Consider the following 25,218-nt stretch of genomic DNA (forward strand, 5'->3'; position numbering starts at 1 on the left):
CCCGGCACTGTCCGCTCGGGCGGAGAGCGTGCCCTGTGTGTGCCCGGCAGACGCGGAGGGGTCGCTTATCCCTGCGGCCCGCGTTCCCCGGCCGGGCCGGGCCGGGATGCGGAGCCGGCCCTGCCCCGCTGCCCTGCCCCGCTCCCCTGGCAACAGCGGCGGCGGCCGCGCCCAATCAGCGCGCGGCGCCGCGCGCCCAGCCAATGGGGAGGCGGGCGGGAGGGCGGGGCGCGCCGGAGCGAGGAGGGCCGGCCACGCGCCGCGCCGCCATCTTGACGTCTGAGGAACAAAAGCGCTGAGGCCGCCGCCGGCGCCGGCCCAGCACCAGGTAATGGGCGCGCCCCGCTCCCCCCGCCGCCGCTCCTGCCCCGGGGGCGGTCGCCGCTGAGGGAACAGCTCCAGTTCCGCCCGCCCGCGCCTCGGTGTCCGGCCCGGCGAGGTGGGGAGGGGCGGCTGCCCGGAGGGGATGCTCGGCGGCGGCCCCGGGGCGTTGCCGGGCTCAGCGCGCAGGGAGGGGGGCGCTGGCCCGGAGTCCCGCCGGGGGTGCGGGTACGGCCGGGGTGGGGACAGCGGGGACAGCGGAGCATCCCCGGCCGCTCGGCGCTTCCTGCGCTGCCCGCGGGGCTGCGGGGCGGGGGGGCCGCAGCTGCGGCTTCCCTGGCTGCTGCCCCGCGCCGGGGTCGGCTCCCGCTGTTGCTCAGCAGTTCTGTGACTCGGCAGACGTTGTCTGTCCGTTTCGCCCGGGTGATGGGTGTGCTGCTGCTCTGACGGCTGCTCGCTACGCTCGGTGATAGTTCCTAATGAAAAACGGGTGCTGCGGGATGTGTTGCATAAGTAGATGTGATGCTCAAGAATGCCCTTTCTCTCCGTAAACTGGAAGTTCTGGATGATGCATTGTTAAGAACTGTTTTGAGGATCACAGTTTTGTAATACCTTTTTAACGTGGCTTGGGAGCTGCAGACGGTTTAAATAAAAACACTTACGGTTGAGGCTTTGGAAAAAGGCATCCTGCTTAAAAAATAAAAGTTATCGTTGTTGATAGAATAACAACTTTTTAGTAGTTACACCCTGATATGCCATTGGCCTGAATTCCGCTGTGAAAAGTACGCATGTTTAACACTGATATCTTTCCTGATACATGCTAGCATTTAATTGCCCTCTACTTCTAGGCTGTCTTTTTTTTTTTTTTTTTCCTTTTTTTTTTGACATAAATGCCTTATTTATCTCATATATTCAGGTGTTTTAGAAATGCATCCAGTGCCCCTGTGCTTTTTGTGAACATCGAGGGGGACAGTTTTGTTTCAAATTCTGTAATTAGAATTTTGCTTTAATACTTGGTACTGGAATATTAATGTTTGGTTTAACTTCTTAGTTAGGTGATATATTATTGGTCATTACTCAACATGCAGCACTGAAATGGTAGAACAGCTCAGATCTGACACTTGGGGATAACAAGGTCAGGGTTGTTTTGGCCAAGAATTGGCCTCTTGGCTCATAATTTTTCTCATATATGAGACAAAACCGACTTCTAAAGTTTTCTTTAAGTTGAATTAATCTGTATATTTTCAGGACTTATTGGAATGGAAACTGGGTTTATGTACACATGTATCCACACATAAATATATGTGCTTTAAAAGTGATTAATTTGTTTACTGTTGCTGATTTAACATCTTCTAGATTGCTGTTATGTTTTTTCTTCAGTAAATAAGGAAGAACCCAATGATTTAACTGCCAGAAGTCAGGGAAATGTATTTTTAAAAAATAATATTAAATGTTCGGAAGTGTCTACTGGTTAAGGATCATGGGAAGGATTACAGCCATTCACATGTGCTTGTTTGTAAGAAATCCCGGACATTAAACTTGGCTGTGTAGCTTTTCATAAATTTACATTCATTTAATTGAAGAACTGTTTTTCTGCCTTTTCTGTCTTTGATCTTTATACCTTTCTAAAGTAACAGTCTGTTATCTTGTCTGTGGTACTTCAGTTATACAAGCAACACAAGCTTTATGTTGCTGTTTCCTAGGTCAGAGCTGTCACAACCATGTGGTGGTAGTTTGGAAGCAGCTGGAAAACTGGACAGTGGTCAGTCATATGAATCCTGGGCTTTGTACTCACAAAAATTCTTTCCTTACCATTTGCTTTGAAGGAAGATTTTACATTTGTCAGTCGCGAGGTTTTGAAAAATCAGGATGAGAAAAGATGTTAAAGAACCTCATTGCTGCTTGTCAGTGGTTGGGCTTCTGTCCAGATCAGTGGTATTGGTATTGCTTTAGTTGTTCTCCAGTCAGCTAGGGAGTGGGAAGGTATTTTGGGGACGTTTTTAATGTTGCAGGGTAGAGGAAGGGTGCAAACCTCGAGTCACTGGGGGTGTCTCAGTCTGTCAGCAGTGGTGACACACAAATGTCTGCCCTTTTGGGTTAGCTGGAGGCAGGGTGCTGTGTGTGCTGTCAGGTTGGCGGTGAAAGACCTGCTTCACTGGTGACGTGGAATATCTTTTTAGAAATCTCTAGTTCTTTACCATCTGAGTATTTTGAGTGGATTGAATTAGATAAGATCTAGGGAAATTCTGGAGTAACTGGTATTAAATGTCAGTTCTTTTCAGTGGTTCTTAATTTGATGGTCTTTAGAAAATGAGAGATAGCTGGGGTGTTTCTGAGGTCAGGAGTGCTGCTCCTGCAGCCGGGTTAACACCTGCCTGAGCTTGAGAGCAGGTCCAGGACCAGAACAGACAAAAGAAGTGTCTCCTCTCTAACATCCATGATGCTGGCCTTCCTGGGGAGCTGTGCTTCAAGTGGGAAAGGCTGGGGGCAAAGAAGTGAACCAAGATTTGATGTGGTTTTTGATGCTAAGCAGAGGTATAGGTTTTTCATTTTTGATGAAATTCTCTGGTTTCCTTAATGTTTCTGCACCCTTGTTTAAACACAGAACTTGTTTAATGGGTAGGAACATGTTCCAAAAATTCACATACCACAGCCAAAGATTAAAAGGGCAGAGACTGAGGTGCAGCTAAAATTTTTATCTTGTGCGTGGTATTTACTGCTCTAGTTGTACCCAAAGTGTGAGGGTGAGAGCCAAATATAGAGCAGTTTGAAGTTTTCTTAAACTGACATTTTACATTCATATTAATTCTTATTTATCTAGTGAGCATGAGCTAGAACCATTAGCTGAAAGCTGTCAGGTTTTTACACTGACGTGTGGAAAAACCTTGCCGCCTCTCATTCAGTTCATCCACTTATCAGCTGTTGAATTTGCTGATGCTGAGCTCCTCCCTGTTGGCAAGAAGCTGCTGTCGGTCTCCAGGCAACGCAGGTCCGGCTGAGCATCTCTGCCTTGCTTGAAGAGATGAAAATTTTCCATTGCAGGGAGAGGATTTTTCCTCTTGCGAATTCTTTTATGTGGCTTCCTCTCTTATCCAAGGTCATTGCATCTTTGAAACAATACAGAGATAGTTCACAAATATCAAGAGGTCATGTTTTAAGAGTTTTAAGGTATAGCTGCAGATATGTGTTTCTGTAACTTTTGTTAGAGATATTTCATTAGAATGTTAATTTTGGACCTTTCATAGTAACTTATTTTATTACAAAATAGTTCTTTATTGCTTCTGTAAAAAGCTGTATCATATTGTCTCACTTGCTGCAAACAGCTAGAAATTTCTCCTGCAAATCTGAAATACTGGAAGGCATAATGGAAACAAAATTGTTTGTTCAAATGAAGGTCTGTCACTGGTTGTGTTTAATCAGGTGTTCAGAGCTTGAAATCTGAAATCTTCTGCAAATTCTTGGCTTTTGTGGCACAAAGCCATTGCAGCCCTGACTGTGTCTCTGAAAGACAGCTGTCAGAATAAGGGAATGATAATCTTCATAATAGGTACAGAACATACCACGCTGTCGTTATCAGCTATCAACATGCAGCCTTTGACCCTCTGCCTGGATTGCTCCTGCCTGCAGAGGGTTTTGTATTGGAGACAGCTGGAACCAGTTCCTGTCCACTTCTGCATTTTTACTGGATTAAGAAAGGCTTGCTCATAAAATGGCTTTGACCACTGAGCCACAGTGTGTGTGTGCCATGATGGATGGCAGGGCAAGAGGTGGCACAGGCAGTGCCTGGTTTGGAGCTGAGCACGTACTCATCAGCCAGTTAAGAGCCCAAACAGACCAGGGAACTACTGAATTCACACAGTAGCCATTCAGCTGTGCTGTCTCTCTTGGTCCCTGTCTTCTGTCCTGCCATCCAGAAGGCTGAAAGGAAGGGGGAAAAAAAATTCATTTGGATGACTTGCTTAAGCTGGTTAATAGCACCCCAGGTTGTTGAGACTTAAAATGAACAGACTAAGGGGCAGAAGATACAATTATTGAGGTTATTTTTCATTAGAAAAAGCATGGGTTTGGGGAGTTTATGCCAAAGTCTGTATTAGAATGAGCACAGCAAAAATGGTTTTACTTTCCTGAAGAATAGAGGGCTCTAAGCATAACTAAAAAGCTGTGCAGTGCTGTGATGCAGAAATTTTCTACACTGCCTGAAACCTTATCAAAAATTTTGGGTGCTGCTTAATTTCATGCTTATTAAAAATGACCTCTTTTCTTTTTTCATATATTTTTCCAGAATAATGGTAATTTATTTGTCTTGTGCTTTGGATATATGGAAACAGTGTGATGGCTTTTTTTTTTTTAATGACATAATTTAGTTTAATGAGGTTACAGAAAGGAGAAGTGAAACTGTCTGACATGATAGGCATCGTCTTTATCTTTCTAAGGCGTTACCACTTTCAGAAGGTTGATTCAATTTAATAGAAGATACAAGCTTAAATTGATGGGTAGATGTGTTCCTACTAATATAACTGTCATTGCAACTGGGAATCTGTTCAAGATACCTTAGGAAAATTTGTTCTGGCTTAATAGAACCAGTCAGTTTTCTGAAGAGACATCTGTGAGTATTACAGTTGAGAGTATAGTTCTGGATAACCCTGACCAAAGTTACATAAGAAAAATTTAAAAGTTGTGTCGTTTCCAACAAGGAGGGAACAAAAAGGTTGGGGGTGTCATTTGGAATTTGTGGAGCTAGAGAAGTAATGTCTTTAGTGTGAAGGCAGATGAAGTCAATGCTGATGGACCTGCAATGAATTGCCTGGTGAGAGGATGGATGACTGACTTCAAGTTGTTCCATTTAAACAAAGCTTTTGACATATTAAAACCTAAGTGCTGAATCATGATTATGTCTTAACGTGTAAATAATGTTTTAACATTACTATGTGCAATGTTTGCTTTCAAAAAATAAAGTGCCTTTTTTATGAGCTTAACTTCTTGAAATATTTTTTCCCCCTCATAGTGTGCTGTTTTTTGGAAATGCAGAATTGGAACATCAGCACACTGTGGATAGTGGTGCTATGTTGTGGAATTTTGAAAAGAAAATAGGTTTTTGGCAATCATCCAGTCTGCTTCTTCCCTTTTTGGTGAGTGATGGTTTCTCTTTGAAGACAGTTGTAGAGTGCACACTTGGTGGCTACTATAAAAATTGCCTCTAAAGCAACAGATATTTTTAAGGGAATAAAAGACATATTCCAGCTGTATCCCATTGCCTGGGCTATTTAAACTAGCTGGCTCTTGTGTGTCAATAAATGTATTTCAGCCTGCTGTGAGGGTAAGAGCAATACAGCCAAGCTCCTGATGAAGCTTCCTTTTCTAGATTACTGAAATTGATAAGATTTTTTTCAAGTGGTTTTGTATTGCTGTTTGAATATGTAAACTGTATGAGATTAAAATGTATTAATTCTTTGTCAGTGATGATTATGCTAAGCCTGTAATTGGCCCCAGATGGTGTAAGCGGAGATCGCTGAACAATGAAACATGAAATACAGAAATAATTTTTTAAGCATTTTTTAAGTATTGTGCAGGTGTACTTGCAGAAAAGGTCCTTTTCATGGGAAGAAACTTCTTGAAGTGAGTTGCATTTAGCAGGGGAAGCAGTCTAGATTTTTTTTCCCCTTGGTTGTGTTGTACCACATGAGAGTCTGTCTTGTAAGACTTGTCTGCTGTCCTTACTTGCTCTCATCCTGTCATGCTGCAGTTAAACAAGAAGCAGATGGAAATTATTCTGCTGTATCTTTTGCATTTGAACTTCTGTAATTGCACTGGCAGCCCTGCGGGGAGCAATGTGTTCAGGGGCTTAGGTCCCCGTTACTTCCCGCTCTTTAGGGAAAGAGCCTGGAGAGGTCACTGAATCATACAAACTCTTCCCTTTAAGATGCAGATCTGGGTTGTGTTATCTGAATTGAGATGTGTTTGCAGTAGTTTGAGGTGTTTTGAAATGTAAATACAATTCTAAAATATGTCTTAAATACATCTCATTAATGTGAGCTGTTCTGGAGCAAAAACTCCATTTATCTTAGTCATCAGAAGTATTCTTCAAAACTACATTTCTAGAACTACAGTTAATAATGGGGATGGGCATTTCAAAACGTGACTATCTCCTTCTGGGTTGCTTTTCAATCCTTTTTCCACATAAAGGGACTAAACTTCTTTTGGAGGGGTATAGATGAATATACACATAAATGAGAAGCATGAAATAGGTAACTGCATTTAGAGTACCATTCTTCATATAATAATGTATTTTTTAATGATCTCTGCTGTGCATTCCTCTGGAAATTTTTGCTCAAGGAGTTAGTTTGGATTGTAGGATTTAGGCATCAAAGCTTTAATTTAACAGTCTTGTCCTTTGGGCCCCTAGTGTTTATGGTATAAAAAGCATTAGAGGTTGGGATTTATAAAGGAATTACAGAGAGAGAAAATCTTTGTGGTTAAATGAGGGTGGACTTTGAAAGGGACTTGACACTTGTCCTGTATGAACATTATTTTTCTTATAATATTTGGCAAATGTGTCATAACTGAAGGGCTGGTGACAAAGATCCCATGTTCTTCCATTAAGTGACTCGAAATACAGTTCCCAGACTGCTAAATTCACAGTAATGAGAAAGGCATAGCCTTGGATTTATTTAATCTTAATGCTGGAATTTCTTCAGGGTGTTGGTGTCTTGAATAATACTTTCATGTGTGTAATCCACACAATTTAGCTCTTGCTGTCATATTTTCAGAAGATTAAAGGCTGAATGCTATTTTGGTTTCTCCCCAACAAAGGGCGGTACTGTCTTTTTGTAGCAACTGGTGATTTTGGCTGCTGATGCCAGAATACTGTTTTAAGATGGATCCGTTTTTAAATAGGAAGTTTAAGTAGCTTAGTTTTGGTGGTTCAGGTTTCTTAGTTTCCATGGTATTTTTACTTGGAAAAGAGACTGGTTCTTAAATTACACAATCCCTGAAAAAACTACATGGGTCAGAATTGCATGCTCTTTTCTGTCTGAATACGCTTAGTAACTTGTAACTTAGCTTTATTTTAGTTCCAGGGAGATAAAATAGCTTTACTTGAGAGGTAAAACTGGCATTTTCCCAGAACTTTGTATATGTAGGAGTTAAGATTATGGATTACAAATGGTGTACGGAAAGCTGCTGCTTTTTTTAGATGTTGAAATACCAATTGCACAGGGCACATAACCTCCTTGCTGAATTTTAAGAAATTGCAGCTGAGGGGCTGCAGTGCATGCTTATGTGAAAAAGCTAGAAATTCTTGGAGATGGCTTTTGTGACTTGTCTTGCTTTCCTAAACAAAAGGACTGGGGAACTGAGTTTCTCCTAATAATGTAGACCTGGTTTAAGGAATATAGGAATAATAATTTTGTGTGAGGAATAATAGCCAAAAAACATTATGCAACTTCAGATTGGTTTGTGTGTAGTTTGCTCCCTCAATATGTTGTGCCTAATGTTTCATAATTCTTATCTGTTAAAGCTGTTTTTAACAGGGTTTTTGGTATAGGAGGTGGTTCTGTAGCTATGGTGTTAAATATACAGGTATAAATACATGTCTTAACGTCTGTGGTAGTGTTTATGTCTGTGTTTGGGTTATATTTAAAGGAAGACAAAACTAGAGCTCCATGTTTAGGGACTAAAAGGAGATAGGATAAACATGTTGCTAGTTAAAAAAAATGTGTTGCATTGAAAGAGTGTGTCTTTATACATTTTTCAACATCTCAGTGCGAGGTCGACAAAATTCTGAATAGAAAAGGCTTGATGCTCTGGTTACAAGAAAGGATATCTTAGGGTGTGGTCTTACACTCCTGCAAAACAACAGAACAGGACTTTGTTGTAGCAGCTGCGAGTCCTTTGCCATTGCAGCTGCTGTTGGACTGTCCCTCTCTTTTCGGAGTGGAAGAAATATCTAGGAGTAGTACCTTGAGATGTGACATCCTTAGAAGAACCTAGGGCATTTCAAGGTATTTTTTGGCAGTTTGAAAGCAGAAAAATGTGTTCTTCCTTGGTGGAAATCTTGTGTTTTCTAATGTTAAATGTTTGCTACTGTTTTTACAACTAATGTTAAAAACAGGTTTAGCTTTCTACCTTGATGGACCAAGACTGCTGCGGAGTCATCGTGTTTGCAAAGGGTTTTGCAAATGTTTTTTTGTAGGAATTTTGTGCACAAGTTCATGTATAATTCTGGATTTCTAGATTCTGTCTATTATGCATGATTAAGTAAATTATGATCCTTGTGGATTCCTCCCAGCTCAGTATTTTTTGTGGACAACCAGTATGCCTTTTCAGTACATAGGCCTTAATTTGGGAAATTAATCCAAGGCATTCTTTACTTATCTGGAGATGTTACTTAATTTTTCTGAACTGCAGCAATGTAGTGCTGCAGTTACCAGCCATTTAATAAAGATAAGTTTAAAAAAAAAAAGACATTATATCAATATTTTAAGAAGCAGGTGGCTTCTTTTATTGGTCTAGCCCAAGCACACGGCAATAAGAAAAGCGCATGCAGTGAGAAAAATTTGGTCTTTCTTGGCTTTTTGTGACTGTAGGTGGTGATGATAGTTGTGCTACTACAGTGTCTGACTCCCAGCACCCTCATGATTTACCACTAAAAGCTATAGTAAAAGTGTTTCTGCTTCCAAAGGGAATGCACACACAGACTGAATATGTAGGTCTGAAGGAGTTGGTTACTCTTGAGTTTGCAAGTGTTCTGCTGAGTCTTTTTACAAAACATCATGCTTACTCATCCCTGAGTACAAGTCGTGTAACTTAATGACCATTATATTGATTGATTTGCTGCAAAAGAGCTTAAATAACCTTGACTTGCATAGAAAGTTACAGCTCAGCATCATTTCGTCATCACAACCACCTGTTTCAAGTAATACTTAATGAGAAAGAAGGGGGTTTTCCTCCCCCAGTCTTTCTCTTAAAGACTCTAGTATTTCCTCCCCCTTAATGCTATGACATTGTCCCTCTACTCCTCATGGTGCTGAAGACTATTGACTGCTTTATTAAATCTGAATTATTTCCTGCTTATAATAATTCTATTTTTGTTTATAAATAAAAAAATCTGAGAACTTACAATTTCAGTGCACCTTTCTACCAAAGATAAACTTTCCCCTCCAAATTAGTTACCAGAATAAATGTTTGCTTTTTGTAATTGTGCAGAATTTAGGGCTGCTCTTAAGAGCTTTCGCTAAACTGTAGGATTAATACAAGCACATTATGTGGGCTCTTCATTTCTGTCTCAGTGAGTTAAAAATTACAAACTATAGCTTTTGCTACTTAGTTATATTAATTCTATTGCAGCTACAGAAGGCTTCCAAAAGTATCCTAATGTAGCGTTTGCATTATATGTAGATGTATAATGCATCCTCAGAATCAGGAATTGATTAAAACAATTGTGATAAATTAATGCAGAGCTCATTTATCACAATTGTTTTAATTGTGACAAATTTCTGTCCAGCTGACTGGGCACTAGAGAATATGAGTGTCTACATTCTAATCTTAAGAACTTCTGAAAATAGAACACATCAGAGTAACTTCATTTTCTGAGCCAAGCAGTAGCTAGAGTGAATGTTGGAAGCAAATCATTACTGATGTTGCTCTGGGCATATTTACTAATAAAACAAGTGTTTTGTGTGGAGGAATGGCATTGATTTTCATAAAAATTAATCACAAGCTGTGCAAGACTTTTGAACCTGAGCATGCTTAACATATCTAATGCTTTTAATACTCTACATCTTCTGCTTTCTTTGATTCAAGGAATGTACCTTGCTATGTGTGAAGTCCTACATTATTAGTAATGGAACAAGTAGTCCAATCATATGAGGAATTCTAAAATTCCTGTAACCATTCTTGGTTTATAGGTGTATTATTGTAGGCTATTATAATGTGTTTATCCTGCTTCAGCTGTGAAAAGTCATTCTCTTTGAGCAATGTATGACTTACTAACTCAGACTTCAAGTAACTTTTCAATTTTGTGCATGAAAGAAGTGGAGGGGTGGGCTCTCAAAAATATACCATGTGTTTTCTGCCTTGTTATTTGCATCTTTCTGTGTCCATTCTCAGTTTTGTTGTTTCTTCCTGAATGTTCTTTGGGCTGAAGCAGCTTTCTCTTTGGCTGATCTAATGGGTCATGATACTCTTCTCTCCTGTTGGCTGACTGTGCCATTGCTCTGTTTTCTTGCACATTGGTTTTGCATGGCCTGGTTTTTGGTAGCAGGGGGACCACAAAGATTGCTCCTGTGACGAGATGCTGGAAGCTTCCCCCAAGTCCAGCAGAGCCAGTCTCTGATGGCTTTGAAGATGGACATGCTGCTGGCCAAAACTGGCCCAATGAGAGAGGCTGATAACACCTCTGTGATGATGTATTTAAGAAGAAAATCAAAACAAAGTTACGGAGTTTTGCTTCTAGTCAAAGACGAGGAGGAGGTGAGAATGTATGGGGGGAAAAAACATGGGAACACCGAAGTCAGTAGAGAAGGAAGGGGAGGACGTGCTCCAGGTGCTGAAGCTGAGATTTCTCTGCAGACTGTGGTGAAGCAGGTTGACCTCCTGCAGCCCATGGAGATCCACAGGGGATCCAGAGATCCACCCTCAGCCCATGGGGGAGTTTCCCATGATGGAGCAGATGGATGCCTGGAGAAGGCTGTGATCCAGTGGACAGAGAGGGCCCTGCTTCCAGGCTGGAGCAGCCTGTCCTTGGAGGACTGCACCCTGTGGGAAGAGAGCCCCACGTCACAGCAGTTTTGGGAGGCCTGTGTGCCCGTGGGGGGAGTTCACGTTGCAGCAGGTGCTGTGGACCCACACTGGAGAAGTTCATGGAGAGCTGTCTCCATGCTAGGGACCCCACAGCCTCACAGGGGAAGGACTCCTCTCCCAGAGCAGCAGCAGAAAATATCTGTGATGAACAGACACAAGCTCCCGTGCCCTGTCTCCCTGTGCTGTTGGTGGGAAGGAGGGGAGAGCTGGGGGGAGAAGGTGTTTAAGGGCTTATTTGACTTCTCATTATCCCCCTCTGATTCTGTTAGTAATAAATTCACTTTGCAACCTTGCGTTGAGCCTGTTTTGCCCTTGAAGTGTTTCTCCCGGTCCTTATTGCAACTCGTGAACCCTTTGTTAATTTTTGTTTTCTCTCTGCCAGCTGTGGCAGGGCAGGTGAGTGAGCAACTCTTGTGGGTGCCTGGTGTTGTGCCAGTATGAAACCATGACACCTTGGAACCTTGGGGGAAGAGGCTTTGCTTTGTCTGCTCAGCACCCTGCAGCAGCTCTGCTCTGCAGATATCTACCCTGTCAGCTTCCTCTGCACTCCCCAGTGAGCTGAGAAAAAAGGACAGGCAGAAAGCTTTGCTGCCTTGCTATTTCTGTCCCTGTAAAGCTGATTTATGTCTGTGTGGAGTTGAAGATGCTAACCATCCAAGGCAAAAAGCTTGCACTAGGGAGAACCCAGTTTTAACAGATTTAACAGAAGGGCAGCTCTGCATCAGTAGTTCCACCATTACAAAGTTTTGGCAGGAGGTGTGTTATTTTTGGGATTGTTATGAAGGAAGAAGCTGCTGCTTAATTGAGACCTGTGCTCTCCAGAGGATGTGTTCATTAATGCAATTACGTGTGGGACTAAGTCGAGAATCTGTAATGACATGAAGTACCTTACAAAGAATGCTGTCACCTGAGATTAATGTTAAGAGCCTGAAAACATGAATTCATTGTGGTATTCTTTTGATGGTCATTGTCACATGTGATGGGGATAAGATGTCTATAAATGTCACCTCTGGTTTGCAGGTTTGGGTTTTAAACATCTTTTGCTGCTTACTGTAGGCATGACACTGCTCAAGCAAATGTTGCTGTGTCTATGCACATGTTTATTTGCTCCTTCAGGTTATGTCAGATTTTTTTCTTAAAATGCTTCACATATGAAGAGTTAGTAAATCTGCTTTTTAGGCTGATGTGTTTGAACAAAAACTAGTCAAAGGCACTTAAAAGCATGTAGGAGGAAAAGGGCAGGGTACAGGGAGCCTGCATTTGCTGTCTGGGAAGATTGCCTAAAAACAGCTGTTCTGGGCTCTTTCTTTCCCAAGGAGCATTGAGAACAATCTGGGTGTAGAATCAGAGGAAAGGCAGTGAAGAACTGCATTGTGCTTGTGCTGGTCAACATCAATGCCACTTGAAACTGTTGGTCTTAGGTCAAAGCTTTTATTTGTAAGGAACTGGAACCAGTTTGGCATATTGTGAGGCTGTTTATGGAATTAAAGTATTTATAAATGAAACAGTGCAAAGCATTTCTGATGGGCATTACAGTTGCGCTCCAGGCCCTGTTAATCTGAATGGCAAAATTCCAGATACTAAGGAAAGCCAAAATCATAAACAAATCCCAATTGTTTGTAATGGTAATGGAAGGCATGCAGCAGAAAAAATGTAAGATCTTACTTTTTCAAAACCTTTTTTCAAGTGAGAAGAATCTCATTGGGTGAAAAGAGACTGAATTTATTAGGTAAACAGTGCTTCTTGAATGGCTAAAATATATTAATTGATCAAAGTGAAAACTAAGGCCTCATTTGAAACCTAAATTGTTGACAAGATTGTGTGGTCTTGCTGCTGTCTTCTTGAGTACTGTTACTGTGTTCACATTGATGTGGTTTAGGTTCATGGAAAGGCATTAAGTTGCCTTGCACAATTAAGGAGCTTGGCTAAAGGCTTTTTAGCAGGGAAGTTCTTGCTGATGCTCTGTTCAGCAGTCCTTGCACAGTTTCTGCTGCAGAGCTGTATTAATAGAGCTTTTTCAGCAGGGATATGTACTACAAAGATTCAGCCATAGAAACGGAACATGGGAGAGTTGTGTTGTAGTTTTTGGAAGATAAAAACAGAAGGAGAGCTTACTAATACAGGCATAGTAAACTTATCTTCATTTCTGTCAGCCTTTCCCTTTATTTCTGGTAGTTTGACATTTGTCTTTTTGTGGTAATGCTGATTGGGTACACTGTGTTTGACTACCTACAAATGTTTCTAACATTTCTCTCAAAAAAAAAGAAACCAACCCCTTTAAATACTGTGTAACTTCTAACCACTTATCTGACAACTTGTCTAATACCAGAGCACTAAAAAAACTTACTTTGTTTTTCCTCGATGGGAAGTTTCACTGTGTGATGTGCTGCCAGATTTTACTTGTTCAGGAAAGGGTAAAGTAGAATGAGTAGTCCTGTCCAATTGTGTGCTTGGCAGTTCCATTGCTGAGTGCAATCTGCATACAAGTATTGTCCAGACCACTTGGGCATCCGTGGAAGCAAACAAGTTGAGCTGCTACTAATGAGCTCCCTGAGGATGTGTTGGGTAAACAAGGTGTACAGTATGTGTTGGAGATTGTTTGCTAGAGTCATTTCTCTGGCATAAATATCTTCAAGGCTTAACTCCTGATGCAACTGTAATGCAGGAGGACTGGGACTGATTTAAGTGTTTGAGGTTAAAGGATGTTGCAAAGTACTTTCTCATTCTGAATCACTGCAGTTGGCAATCCGTGTCTCTGTATCAGGAATAATTAGGAAGGCAGTGATGCAGACTTGGAAAAAGTGGCTCTTGTACTGCTGCTGTTCTGCAAGGCTGTTAAATGTGGCTGTGCCAGTGTAAAGCTCTGGCACTTCACATGTACATGTGAAATGCACCTCCAGTGAAAACTGGCACACTTCTGGCTTTCCCTCGGAAATTCCAGATGACTGGAGGCATTATTGGCTCTGAAAAATCCTAATGAAAACTCAGGAGATGTAAAATTACTGGTGCAGTATACAGACTGATGCTTATCATTTCTGTAAGAGAAAATGGAAACAATCCTCAGAGTTTACTCAGGAGGTAATGTGGCTTGTCAAGTGTGTGGAAGCAGCTCCAAGTGTGTTACACGTGCTGGTAAGCCAACTTGCAGGTGAGCCTTAATGAAGAGCAGTGTGGCTCTGCATGGAGTGGGTGCTACTTTGGGGAGCCATGGAGAAATAAATCTGTGACTCTGGAGCAGTAATAGTGCTTTTTTGAAGTGGCTTGTGTTTGGGGTGTAACTGAGAGGTTTTTATATGTATGTGTGTCTTTGAGTTGTCAAAGTATTGATGCTGAGGTTGGTTAGAAAATTCCTTTGGTTATGTAGTAGCTGCATTAGAAAAAGAAGACTAGGAAATTAAAAGGAGTACAAAAAGAAATTAAAGTTTATTGATATTGCTCTAATCTTAATAATATAGGTTATCAGAAGATAGTATTGTTTCTGGGGAATACTATTCTAGATAGAGGGGGGGAAAAAACCCAACAACCTGGTAATGTTTTGTCAAATAAGATGCCTGGAAGAAAGGAGGAAAAAAACCTAAAAAACCACCAAAAAACCCCACCAAAAATAAACATGTTCAGCTCTTATTGACCTGTTATGCTTAGGCACAAGTAAACATTCCAGGACCTGGAGTTCATTCAATTGATCAATCTGTTGTTTCTTTAAGCAGTTTAGTTGTTTAATTCAATTAATGCTCTTATGTCCAGGACATGCTGTAGGCGTCTGTAGTTCTGGTAACGCCGCTGCTTTAAGCCTGCAGGTCTCTGCTTTTCCAGTTAATGTAAAGCTGTTAAATATCTAAGGAGGACAAATAAAAATAGACCTATGACCTAGAACACTTTGTAGTCTCTTTGAATTAAGTGCATTATTGTTCATGTAACTATCTTCAGGCAAAATGACTGTGAGGTTGTTTTTAGCCGCAAAAAGTTAATCATTAAAGCTTTGGTCTAAAATTAGAGTAACTTGACTTAAAAATTTACTGGAAGGCAGAGAACAAGACAGTCATAACTTAGTTTTCAGCGTCGCTCCTTTAATTGCTTTCTGAAGTGCGGGTTACATTAAACTGGTGTCTGGCCAGAACCGAGCACTGTGCGGTCACAGGGTACAGAAGCAGATCTTTTGGAGGCAGCTAGCACAGACCCCTGCCTTCTGCTGAATGTAGGGGGGGGAAAGCGTTCTCAGAAAAAGGCACATTAGCATTATGGCTTGCCCGTGAAGAGCTTGCATCTGTATAATATTTTCGGTATTTGACATGTAATTGTGAATGAACCGGTGAAATAAACGTCCGGCCCTGGACGTCGGTTGGTTGCTGTCCGTTGCCTGGAAGGGAGGAATTTGTGCGCTCGGTGTTGATTCCCGGTTTCTCGGGCTGGCGTGTGCAAGGGGACTGTGTCGGCGGTCGGGCGCTGGAGTGCCGCGGGGCTGGCCGGGCTGGCCGCGGGGGTAGCCGGGGTGGCCGCGGGGCTGGCCGGGCTGGCCGCGGGGCTGGCCGGGCTGGCCGCGGGGGTGGCCGGGGTGGCCGCGGGGCCTTTCCTTGGTTGCCTTTCCCGGGTTCCCTTTGCGGAGCGCGGGGCGGCGCTGCCCGCGGCGCTCCTTCGGCTGCCCGCCCCGCCCGCCCCGCGGGCTCCCATTGGCTGCGGCGCGGCGGGGGCGGGCCCGCCCCGCCCCGCGGGCTCCCATTGGCTGCGGCGCGGCGGGGCGGGCCCGCCCCGCGGGCTCCCATTGGCTGCGGCGCGGCGGGGGCGGGCCCGCCCCGGCCTGCGCGGCGGCGCCCCGCGCTCGGCCGCAGTCGGCCCGGCCCGTCCGGAGCGGGAACACGCTCCGCTGTGCTCGGCCCCGCCGCGCTGCCCAGCCCACAGCGCCGACGCTGACGGCCGCCGCTCTCTTGTGTTTGCCTTAACAGACTTTGAACAAACATCTGCGGCTCCCGGAGCCTTCAGGCTCTGAACTGCCTTCACTACTGCCGCCGTCTTCTGTCTAATGTGCTACAAGGATGAGCCCAGCATTTGGAGCAATGGAAGTGGAGCACTATTCCAAGGGAGTCTTACTCGAGCCTTTTGTCCACCAAGTAGGAGGACACTCCTGTGTCCTCCGGTTTAATGACAAGACCATCTGTAAACCTCTTATTCAGCGAGAACACCAGTTCTATGAGACTCTCCCAACAGAAATGCGTAAATTCACTCCACAATATGAGGGTAAGTTACCAAACCTTTGAATGGGGTTGGGCTTTTGGTTTCTGTTAATGCGAGTGTGCTGTGCTCTCTGTTCTCTCTGAAATCTCTTCTGTGTGGAAGAGATTTTAGGGGTTTTTTTCATGTATTTTGATGTTGTCTGAGGCAGGCTGTGGAGATGCAGGGTGGAAATGCTTTCCAAGCTGCTGTTTGGGCTACTAACAGCATTAGAGTAGAGCAACTCTGCTGGTGATAGCCCATATATCTCCCTTAGGCACAGGTAAGTAGCTAACAGCTTGAGAACATTTTCAGTAATTATCTGCTTTTTTTTTTTTTTAGTGGATTTTTTTTTCTTTTTGCTACTTGTTTAATGTTTGTTTACAAAGGATTTGGTAAGGATGGATAATATTGTTTTGTGTAAGCTTAGTTGTGGTCTCTTTTGTGCTTTGATTTCTCCTCTGACTTTCATTTCGACTGCAATAAGTACATGGCAGTAAGGTGTCTTGTTGAATACTTACAGTGTTATTTCTGCCATTAAGGAAATGAAAATTCATGGCATTTAGGTAGGCAAGGATCAAGTAGCTGTGATGAGGCTGAGTCAGAAGTTATGTAGGAGTGGAAATTCCAGTTCTCCTAAGAATTGAACCAGTTAACAGGAATACTACCTATTCTTTCTCCTATTCCACCAACTGCTGCCTGATGATTAATAAATAATATGTCTGAAGGACTTACTTTAAAATGAAATTGCTTTTTAAAGCAAATTGATTTTAACAACCATGATGTTGATGAAGTTTTGTATTCTGTTTGTGAAAGTGATGGAAGACTTCAGTGATGTTTCAGAGTTAATAATCTCTGCTCATTTACAGAGACTTTCTGCCATGTCTAGTTACAAGTTCTGTTGGACTGGAGGAAAATCTGATCTTTGAATGATACTTTTCAAACTGTAATAGAACAATTGTACTAGTGTATGTAGCTTTCTGGGAAGCATGGGGAGGGATTTAGAAGGAAGGGGCCTCTCTTGGTCCACCTCTGTTTTTTTTTTTTTTCCAGAGAAAAGGCAAAGAAGCCATTTGCTAGCTGCTCCCCCACCCTTTCCCCATTGTCCTTTCCTTTGTGACAGCGGGACTGAGTTTCTGTCCTCCTGCCCCAGCCACTGCGGGTCTGGGAGCTGCCTGCCCAGCTTGGGAATTCCAGTCCCTCACCGAGACCTCTCCCCCAGCTAGTGATGAGCTGCAAGAACTGTGCAGACTGACTGAGCTGAAATAGAGAACTGGAAAACAAATAAAAAACAATTCAGATAATTGTTATGGCTTCTCCATTAACCCCTGAGACTTATTCATGTGGTACTGGGCACATCTGTCAGTGCTCCACTAAGACTCCTAAAATACAGTGCAGTGCTCTAGAGACTCCTGAGGGGAGGATGAGGAGAAAAAATGCTTTTGAGGTTCACCATGTTTCTGTACCACAAACAGATTCACTTTGTATTGCATTTTTGTTACTTATTCCACAATATTGCTGCATAACCAGTATCAATAAAATATATTTTAAAAAATAGAAGAGAATGTATAATTAAACATGGTGATTTTAAGTGGAAGCTTTTGGACTAGTTTCTGTTGTAATGTGACATTTCCCTTGTTTTGCTCTCCTTGCACATCTTTCCTTTCCCTTGGGATCTATTAACCAATATTGTTTGGAGAAGTGCTTCTTGCTTTGCTGTCATGCAAAATTTAAAAAGTTTTTAGTGTGAATTTTTATTTTGTGCAGGTTACTTTTCACTGAAAGATGTTAACAAATGTTTTACAACTCACATAGAATCAGACCAGTCAGATTTTTTTTAATTAATAAAAACTTTTATTAATTGAAATTGTGTCCTGTTATTCTTTGATTGTTACTTGACTGCCTCAGAGAGAGAAAATTACCTTTTGTATCATTGTTTTGCCAATATGATAAATTGTTTTTTGTGAGGTGTCATCTTTGTCTAGTTCTTTTGATATTTGTTAGGTTGGCAGATGAGGTTTGGCCTGTGGCAAGATAGAAACTAAGGACTGGGGTAAGAGAAAAAATAAAGTTGCTGTATTCTTAGCGTAAAAGAACACATTCTAAGAGGCTTGCTTGTCGCTTGAGCAGTTCATAACTGTCTGGGTCCTTTTTCTCTTCAGGTGTGGTATCAGTGAGCTTTGAAGAGGATGAAGATGGAAACTTATGTCTAATAGCATATCCATTGAACGGGGACCACGATAACTTAGAAAACCTAGATAACTCTGACTGTGAACCCAAAAGTAAGCTATTGCGCTGGACTAACAAAAAGACAGTGCTGTTAGAAAATGAGAAGATAACGAAGGAATGGGTCCGGCAGCACAGGAAAGAGGAAAAAATGAAAAGGTAAGTTGGGCTTTTACCTGTCAAATTCTGGTCTCCAGAATTCCAGAGAATTCTCTAGAACTCTTTTCACTTTCATTTTCTTTTTGTCTCTTGTTTCTTTCATTTTTCCTGACCTTTTCAGTGCAGACAGGTTCACTAGTGAAACTAGTGTGTCCTTAGTAAAGGCTAAGTTGAGTATTTTAATTTTTTTTCTGCTGTGGTCAGTTGAAACAGGTTTCCCAAAGTTTATTTTTGAAGCTTCAGAAAGAGAAAAAAAACACAAACCAAAGAAACCCAGCCACAAAAAAGCATCTCTGCAAACAAACAAAAAGCATTCATGCCCATGCGAAAAAACAATAGTTAAAAATAAACCAACCCCAAACATATTTAAGTGCTACTATGTATGGCATACTTCGTTAGGAATCCTGCTAGTGATATTTTCCCCCTTGTTCATTCCTATTAGTTGTGCCCTCCATAAACCATGAGCTGTGATGTGTTGTGCTAAAAACAGTAACCTTAGCAAAGGATAAAACCTTAAAGGGCATCACTACCTCTTGCATTAGTTCATAGAAGCCATGCACACAGGTAAAGGATATATAAGTAGGATTACTATGCGTTTTATAACATTTAGCTATGTGCTCATTTATATTAGTATGGAAGTGGCTTTGTAATGGTTGAAACACTACTCATGGGCATCTTGTTCACATGTACAGAGAGGAAAATAAAGATTTTGCTTGCTGTTAATGAAGTTGAGCAAAATAGGTTGTCAAGTTAAATCCATTGACAACCCTTCTTCAAGAGCTTATTTTTCCTCTTGATCTCTAATTTGCTATTTTGTTCTGTTTTTCTAGTCACAAACTGGAGGAAGAATTTGAGTGGCTGAAGAAATCTGAAGTCTTGTATTATACTGTAGAGAAAAAAGGAAATGTCAGTTCTCAGTTTAAACACCATAATCCTTGGAGCATGAAATGTCACCAGCAACAGTTACAGCGCATGAAGGAAAACGCAAAGCACCGAAATCAATATAGTATCCTTTCCTGAAAGTACTTCATAACAATGGAATGAGTAGGGCTCTGCCTCTTATTTCTTGAACATTCCAGATGTCAGTAGAGAGCAGGCTTAACTGCAGTCCCGAGAGACTCTGAAGCTCTGAAGTGATTTATTTGGCATCTTTGAAGGGTTTGCCAGCACTCTCTAGAAATGGGCTTTTCCAGCACGTAACAAACTACCTCAGCTAGGAAATTCAGAGAACTCAATTAAAATCTTCACATTGTGGCTTAGTGGACATGTTTTAAAGGATAGTGTTTGATGTCTTCCACAAAAACAGTTTCTAGGTCAGAGTTTTCAAAGTAGATGAGTTCTGACACTTTTTATTACCATTTTGATATAGGTGATCTTAAAAACTAGTGTCCTCTTCCTCTTTTCATCAGTTTCTTAAACAGAGAGGATGTTCCAGTGCCTGGAGTTTCTGCTTCTATTAGTTTCTTTTCGATGAGCTTTAAGAAAAGCTGAATATAAACAGTCATGTAGGATTGGAGCATGAGAAACAAAAAACTGACTGAATCCATGAAAGCTGAAGCACGTTGGTTTTCTGCTGTGGAACCATAGGCAAGCATCTCCACCCTGAACATTCTATCAAAAAATGATCTTGCTGTAGGCTTGGATGCAACTGATCTATCCTGCAAAAGTAGTAGTATCTAAATACTGAGGAAAACAAGTTTCTCAGTGTGAGGAGTTTCGGTCATAGATTACTGAAACATCTATGACTAATAAATGATCAATTTGATAGGATTTTTTGACTGGTACTCTCACCATTTCACTGTAGATTATTATTCAGATGCCTAAAAAGTGTGTGATATCTTTGGAATGGTAATAATATGGATATTTTAAAGTTTTAATGATGGTATGAAGATGCTTCACTGGTTTTGAATGGTAATACAAACACACAAAATCTTCACTTCCCACAGAAAAACAAGTTTCTTGATAGACAGGAATTATGTCATAGTTCAAAGTCGGCTGCCATGTTATATTTCTGTATAACTGATTGCATTTGGTTTTCACTTAATGTGAAAACTCATTAGTCTCTGGACCACTAAAACTGGAACTGACTTAAAACAGAGAGGGCATCTTAAGTTTATGTAACTGTAATTTTTCTAGATTACTTTATGCTAGGCATGTTTTGGATATCCTTAACATCAAGAGTGAGGCACTATAAAATCTGTAGTAATGTTTTTAAAACCTGTATTCCTCATTGTGAGGCTTGTTCCTTAACTGGTCAGAATTCATTTTGCTGGAGAACCTGACGTCTCGCTACGAGGTCCCGTGTGTGCTGGACCTGAAGATGGGGACCCGGCAGCACGGCGACGATGCGTCCGAGGAGAAGAAGGCGAATCAGATCCGCAAGTGCCAGCAGAGCACCTCGGCCGTGATCGGAGTGCGAGTCTGTGGCATGCAGGTGAGAGGAGAGCTCCTGGTGTGCGCCCAGCAGGCTTGCACCTGGTTCTGTTAGTGGAGTTTAGGGTTTTTGTAGTCATTGCACAGGTTGTTACCCTTGAGCTGCTGTGCTTTGTTTCCTTCTGAGGCGAGTGAGGACTTTGAGTATAGTTGATGAGTTGGAGGTGGCAGCATCTGCAGGAGCAGCCTGCAGCCCATGCTCTGCACCAATGAGTGCAGGCTCTGAACACACAAACAGCCTCCTGCACCTTATCAGCAGTTCAAAACTGTTAAAACTCCTGATTCAATTAACACTTCAGGATAGCCTAGGGAACACTTACAGGAGGGGCCAGTTACATGCATTTTGAATTAAGCACATGGAAATTTGTTAAAATATTAAGAAGCAATCAGTTCTGTTCGGTAACGTTGAACAGCCACAGCTCTTTCACTGCTTGAAGTAGACTTGTTGCAAAGTGCAGGCAAGAAGTGCGTGGTAAATGTGATAAGACTTGTTGCCAGATGAGGAGACATTGTGTGGACTTTCACCTGAATTTTTTGTTTACTTGTTTCTGTATTCCTAGAGTGACAAATGGGAAACAACATGTTTGTGTTGGAGTTTTTTCCTGAAGCTTCTCTGCTCCTATCCAATAGATTCCAGGAACGCTAGCAGTGTTTGCTAGGACTTGTTCCACAGCAAGACTGTTGGCATATGTGGTGTTCAGCTCACTGTTCAAATTCAGAGAAAAACATGAGGCAGAAATGAAAGTGTGGGAGCTGCATTTCTAACCACAGTGTGCTGGGGTTTGAACAGGGCATTGCCACTGTTCACTTTACAGTGTTGACCTGTGCTGAAAAACAGAGGAACTTTGGAAGCACCTGCAATCCTTTCTTGACCCAGATGTTTAGGCATTATTGAACTACCAGTTATACAGACCACTCTCCTTTGCCTTTCTGCAGGAAGGCATTTTCCTGCAGGAGCACCTCTTGCTTCTTCAAATACAGATGATTATGGGGTACACCTTATTTTTCTATAGGAATGTTTGCTGTCACTCAGATCTCAGCATGCTGAGAATCAACTGGTACATCCTAGAGTTAGAGGCAGGTAATGAGCTGAAGGAATGGCTGTGGTACAAGTTGTAGCTTGACTTTGGAGATCTTGGCTGCAGCTTTCCTAATCTCACTTAAAGTCCTTGTTCTTACATTCTGGGTGGAAAAGCTCAAGTCTAAACTGAAGGAATTTTCCATTTCCTCTGAGTTGCACAGGCACTGCTGGATCAGTTGATAGAAATTTCTATAATTGTGCAAGAGCAGTTTTAGCGATTAGTAGGTAATCTTGTAAAAGTGTTAAGGAGCATGCTTTTTTAGTTTTTAAAATGTTTTTGTGTCCCCTCAAGGCTTTGATGTCAATGTATCAGCAATTTTAACTATTCCTTTTCTCTTGTCTTGTGTTTGTATATGCAGGTCTACCAGGCTGGCACTGGCCAGCTGATGTTCATGAATAAATACCACGGAAGGAAACTCTCAGTCCAAGGATTCAAAGAAGCACTTTACCAGTTCTTTCATAATGGCAAATACCTGCGCAGGGAACTCTTTGAGTCCGTTATTAAAAAACTTACTGAACTCAAGTCTGTGCTGGAGAAACAGGAGTCCTATCGCTTCTATTCAAGCTCCTTGCTGATCATCTATGATGGAAAGGAAAGGCAGGAAGTTGCTGTTGATTCGGATCCAGAGGACCTAGAGGACCTTTCAGAGGAATCTTCAGATGAGTCAGCAGGAGCCTATGCCTACAAACCAACTGCCAGTACTGTCGATGTCCGCATGATAGACTTTGCCCACACAACCTGCAAGTACTATGGAGAAGATAGTGTGGTGCATGAGGGCCAAGACACGGGTTACGTTTTTGGACTCCAGAATTTAATAGATATTATTAAAGAAATAAGAGACGAAAGTAGTGAATAAACAGTGTGAATGCACATCAGTAGAAAGCACTATTGTGACTCTTTGTATTCCAGAATTATTGGCCACTTTCTGGTGGTAGGAATCTTTACAGGCTCTGGAAGGATAATCCTGTCAGAGCCAGACTTGTTCAGAGGGCATTTACTTACATTGGTGCTGGACCTAGCACTGGCAAAACTTGGTATCCTTATTTATTTTATCTTTCTTAAACATTCCATATTTGATTACTCAGATACCTCTGTTATCCCTGTGTGTATATGTTCCAATAAAATTCTTTTTGTTCGTTGTAAGTAATGCTTCCATTGTTGCTGGCGACTGAGGAGGAGATGAAGCTCAGATCTCTGGTCTCTAGTGTAATGCAGAAGTATCATATGAACAGCAAGGCTTACCTGCCTCATGAGACCACCTGTGGGATAGCACATCTGTCCTGGACTTCCTGTCAAGAGTGATGAGCAAGCCCAGCAGAGCCACTGAGCTGGCAGGGCCCAGCACCTGCGAGAGGCTGGGACAAAAGAGCCTGCATAGGTGGGGTAAAGACAGCTTCCAAGAGGCCTCCAGAGGTCCCTTCCAGCCAGAATGAGGACTGATCAGTGAGAACTTGCTCTTGAAATCAACAGCCAATTTCTTGTTCCCTGGTCTTGTAACTAGGTCTTATGTATCCAGAAAGAGGCTGTGTAACCTCTTTCCAGAGAGCTGTAGATGTTATTGAACCTAAGCTGAGGCATAACCTGTAAAACTTACACAGGAATAGCTGCAACAGCAGCAACCAGGGCAGAGCTGCCAGGCCTGAAAAGAACCTTAAGCAGCTTAAAATCTTACGTGGAACAAACTGACAGGAAGGAAGCATCAGAAAGTGAGAGGGTAGTGAGCAATTGAAATAACAGAGTAACTAAGCCAACGGTTCTGTTACAAGGAGCATTTATCTAACCATTTTTAGATACACAACTCCTCTTGGGAGGTTTGTACGTCATCACGATATTGCCAGAGAAAAATGGGTGTGGAAATGCTGAGGTAAGAATGGGCAAGTTCTTGTTACAGATAATCAGAATGAAGTAGTTAGTTTGTGCAGAAGAGTCAGGTGAATCATCTCCCTGGCCCATAGTTTGCCTGCAGGCTTGCTTAGGAGAGCAGAGGTGGGATGTGATCTGAGGCTGCGGATCCGCTTGTGGAAGGTCACCCCCTTCAGTTGGCTGTAGCCCTGTAGCTTCAGTTTCATATTCCCCAGCAGTTGCTATCAAGTTCTTGATCAAAGTCTGTCTGACGGCTCTCCTGTGCTCCTTTGTACTTTTTAAGGACTTTTTTAACCTTTTCTTGTACATGGCTTTGTGGATGGGCATTTATTGTTTGTTTTTTGTTGGGCTTGTGTTGTTCCACAGTGGTCAGGCACTGAGTGATGTCAGTTTTAAACAGGTATTTTTAGACCTTGCAGTGACCTCAGTATTTTTTGCAGTACATGGGCTGTGGTCTCTGGAGATGGGCTTGTCCAGCATGAACCAGCCATATGTTGCTTCTGGGTGAGACTCCAGTGGTGAGTGCAGCTGACAGGGCCCTGTGAACCACTCCTGACAGTGACTGCAAAAACCCTGGGGCAAGGGGAGGATGGGGCTACTTATTCTTGGCATCTCAACTGCAAAATGCCTTCAGCATTGATGAGCAGCACTCCTGCCTGGTGTTCCAAGATGCACCCAGCACAAAGAGAGGGGCCATGGCTGCAAGGTGATGTTTCCTTTTTAGTTCTCCAGTTTAGGATGTGATGTCCTCTGCTAATGAGCTAATGACGAGTCTCTTGGCAGGCACTGTAGTCCCCTATCATTGCTGCTACTTATGAATAAGCCTCCCTGTGCAGATTCATCTTGGTTCGACTTTGTCATCTGAAATTAGCAGGGATAAAGTCCCCTAATGCACTTGTGTTACGTAGGAACTCTGGAGGGAATTCATAAAATCTGATGAGAACAATCGCATTTGCTCTGATGCAAGCTGCAGAACAAGCCTGCAGACACAGCCCTGGGTACAGGCAGGGAGCTGCAGAAACACTGCCAGCGCGGAGTAAGCTCAGCTAGACCTGGTTTCAGCAGAGCTGGAGCACTGGGGGATCCATGCAGAATAATAGCAAACCCTCAGGTGCAATTGGTGCTGCTG

General features: G+C 42.4%; 1 protein-coding gene across 2 annotated transcripts; it reads left to right on the forward strand.

Moving 5' to 3' along the window:
- Window positions 1–215: 215 nt before the first annotated feature.
- IP6K2 (inositol hexakisphosphate kinase 2) lies at window positions 216–23,369 on the forward strand. 2 transcript variants are annotated; one of them, XM_021532352.1, is made up of 6 exons: window positions 216–328; window positions 16,062–16,353; window positions 18,489–18,711; window positions 19,542–19,717; window positions 20,970–21,145; window positions 22,585–23,369. In XM_021532352.1, exons 2-6 carry the CDS (start codon window positions 16,152–16,154, stop codon window positions 23,080–23,082), a joined length of 1,275 nt encoding a protein of 424 aa, XP_021388027.1. In that variant the 5' UTR covers window positions 216–328; window positions 16,062–16,151; the 3' UTR covers window positions 23,083–23,369. The 2 variants fall into 2 exon arrangements, with proteins under 2 accessions (XP_021388027.1, XP_021388038.1); XM_021532363.3 differs by having other exon boundaries at window positions 326–439.
- Window positions 23,370–25,218: the final 1,849 nt, after the last annotated feature.

This window comes from Lonchura striata, chromosome 12 (assembly GCF_046129695.1).
Source record: "Lonchura striata isolate bLonStr1 chromosome 12, bLonStr1.mat, whole genome shotgun sequence".
NCBI classification, from domain to species: Eukaryota; Metazoa; Chordata; class Aves; order Passeriformes; family Estrildidae; genus Lonchura; species Lonchura striata.

Excerpts from the sequence above, each read along its gene's own strand:
- IP6K2 (XM_021532352.1), top strand. The coding sequence starts at position 16,152 with ATGAGCCCAGCATTTGGAGCAATGGAAGTGGAGCACTATTCCAAGGGA. Across the intron at positions 19,718-20,969 it reads AAAGCACCGAAATCAATATA|AATTCATTTTGCTGGAGAAC; the intron begins GTATCCTTTCCT and ends TTAACTGGTCAG. Across the intron at positions 21,146-22,584 it reads TGCGAGTCTGTGGCATGCAG|GTCTACCAGGCTGGCACTGG; the intron begins GTGAGAGGAGAG and ends TTGTATATGCAG.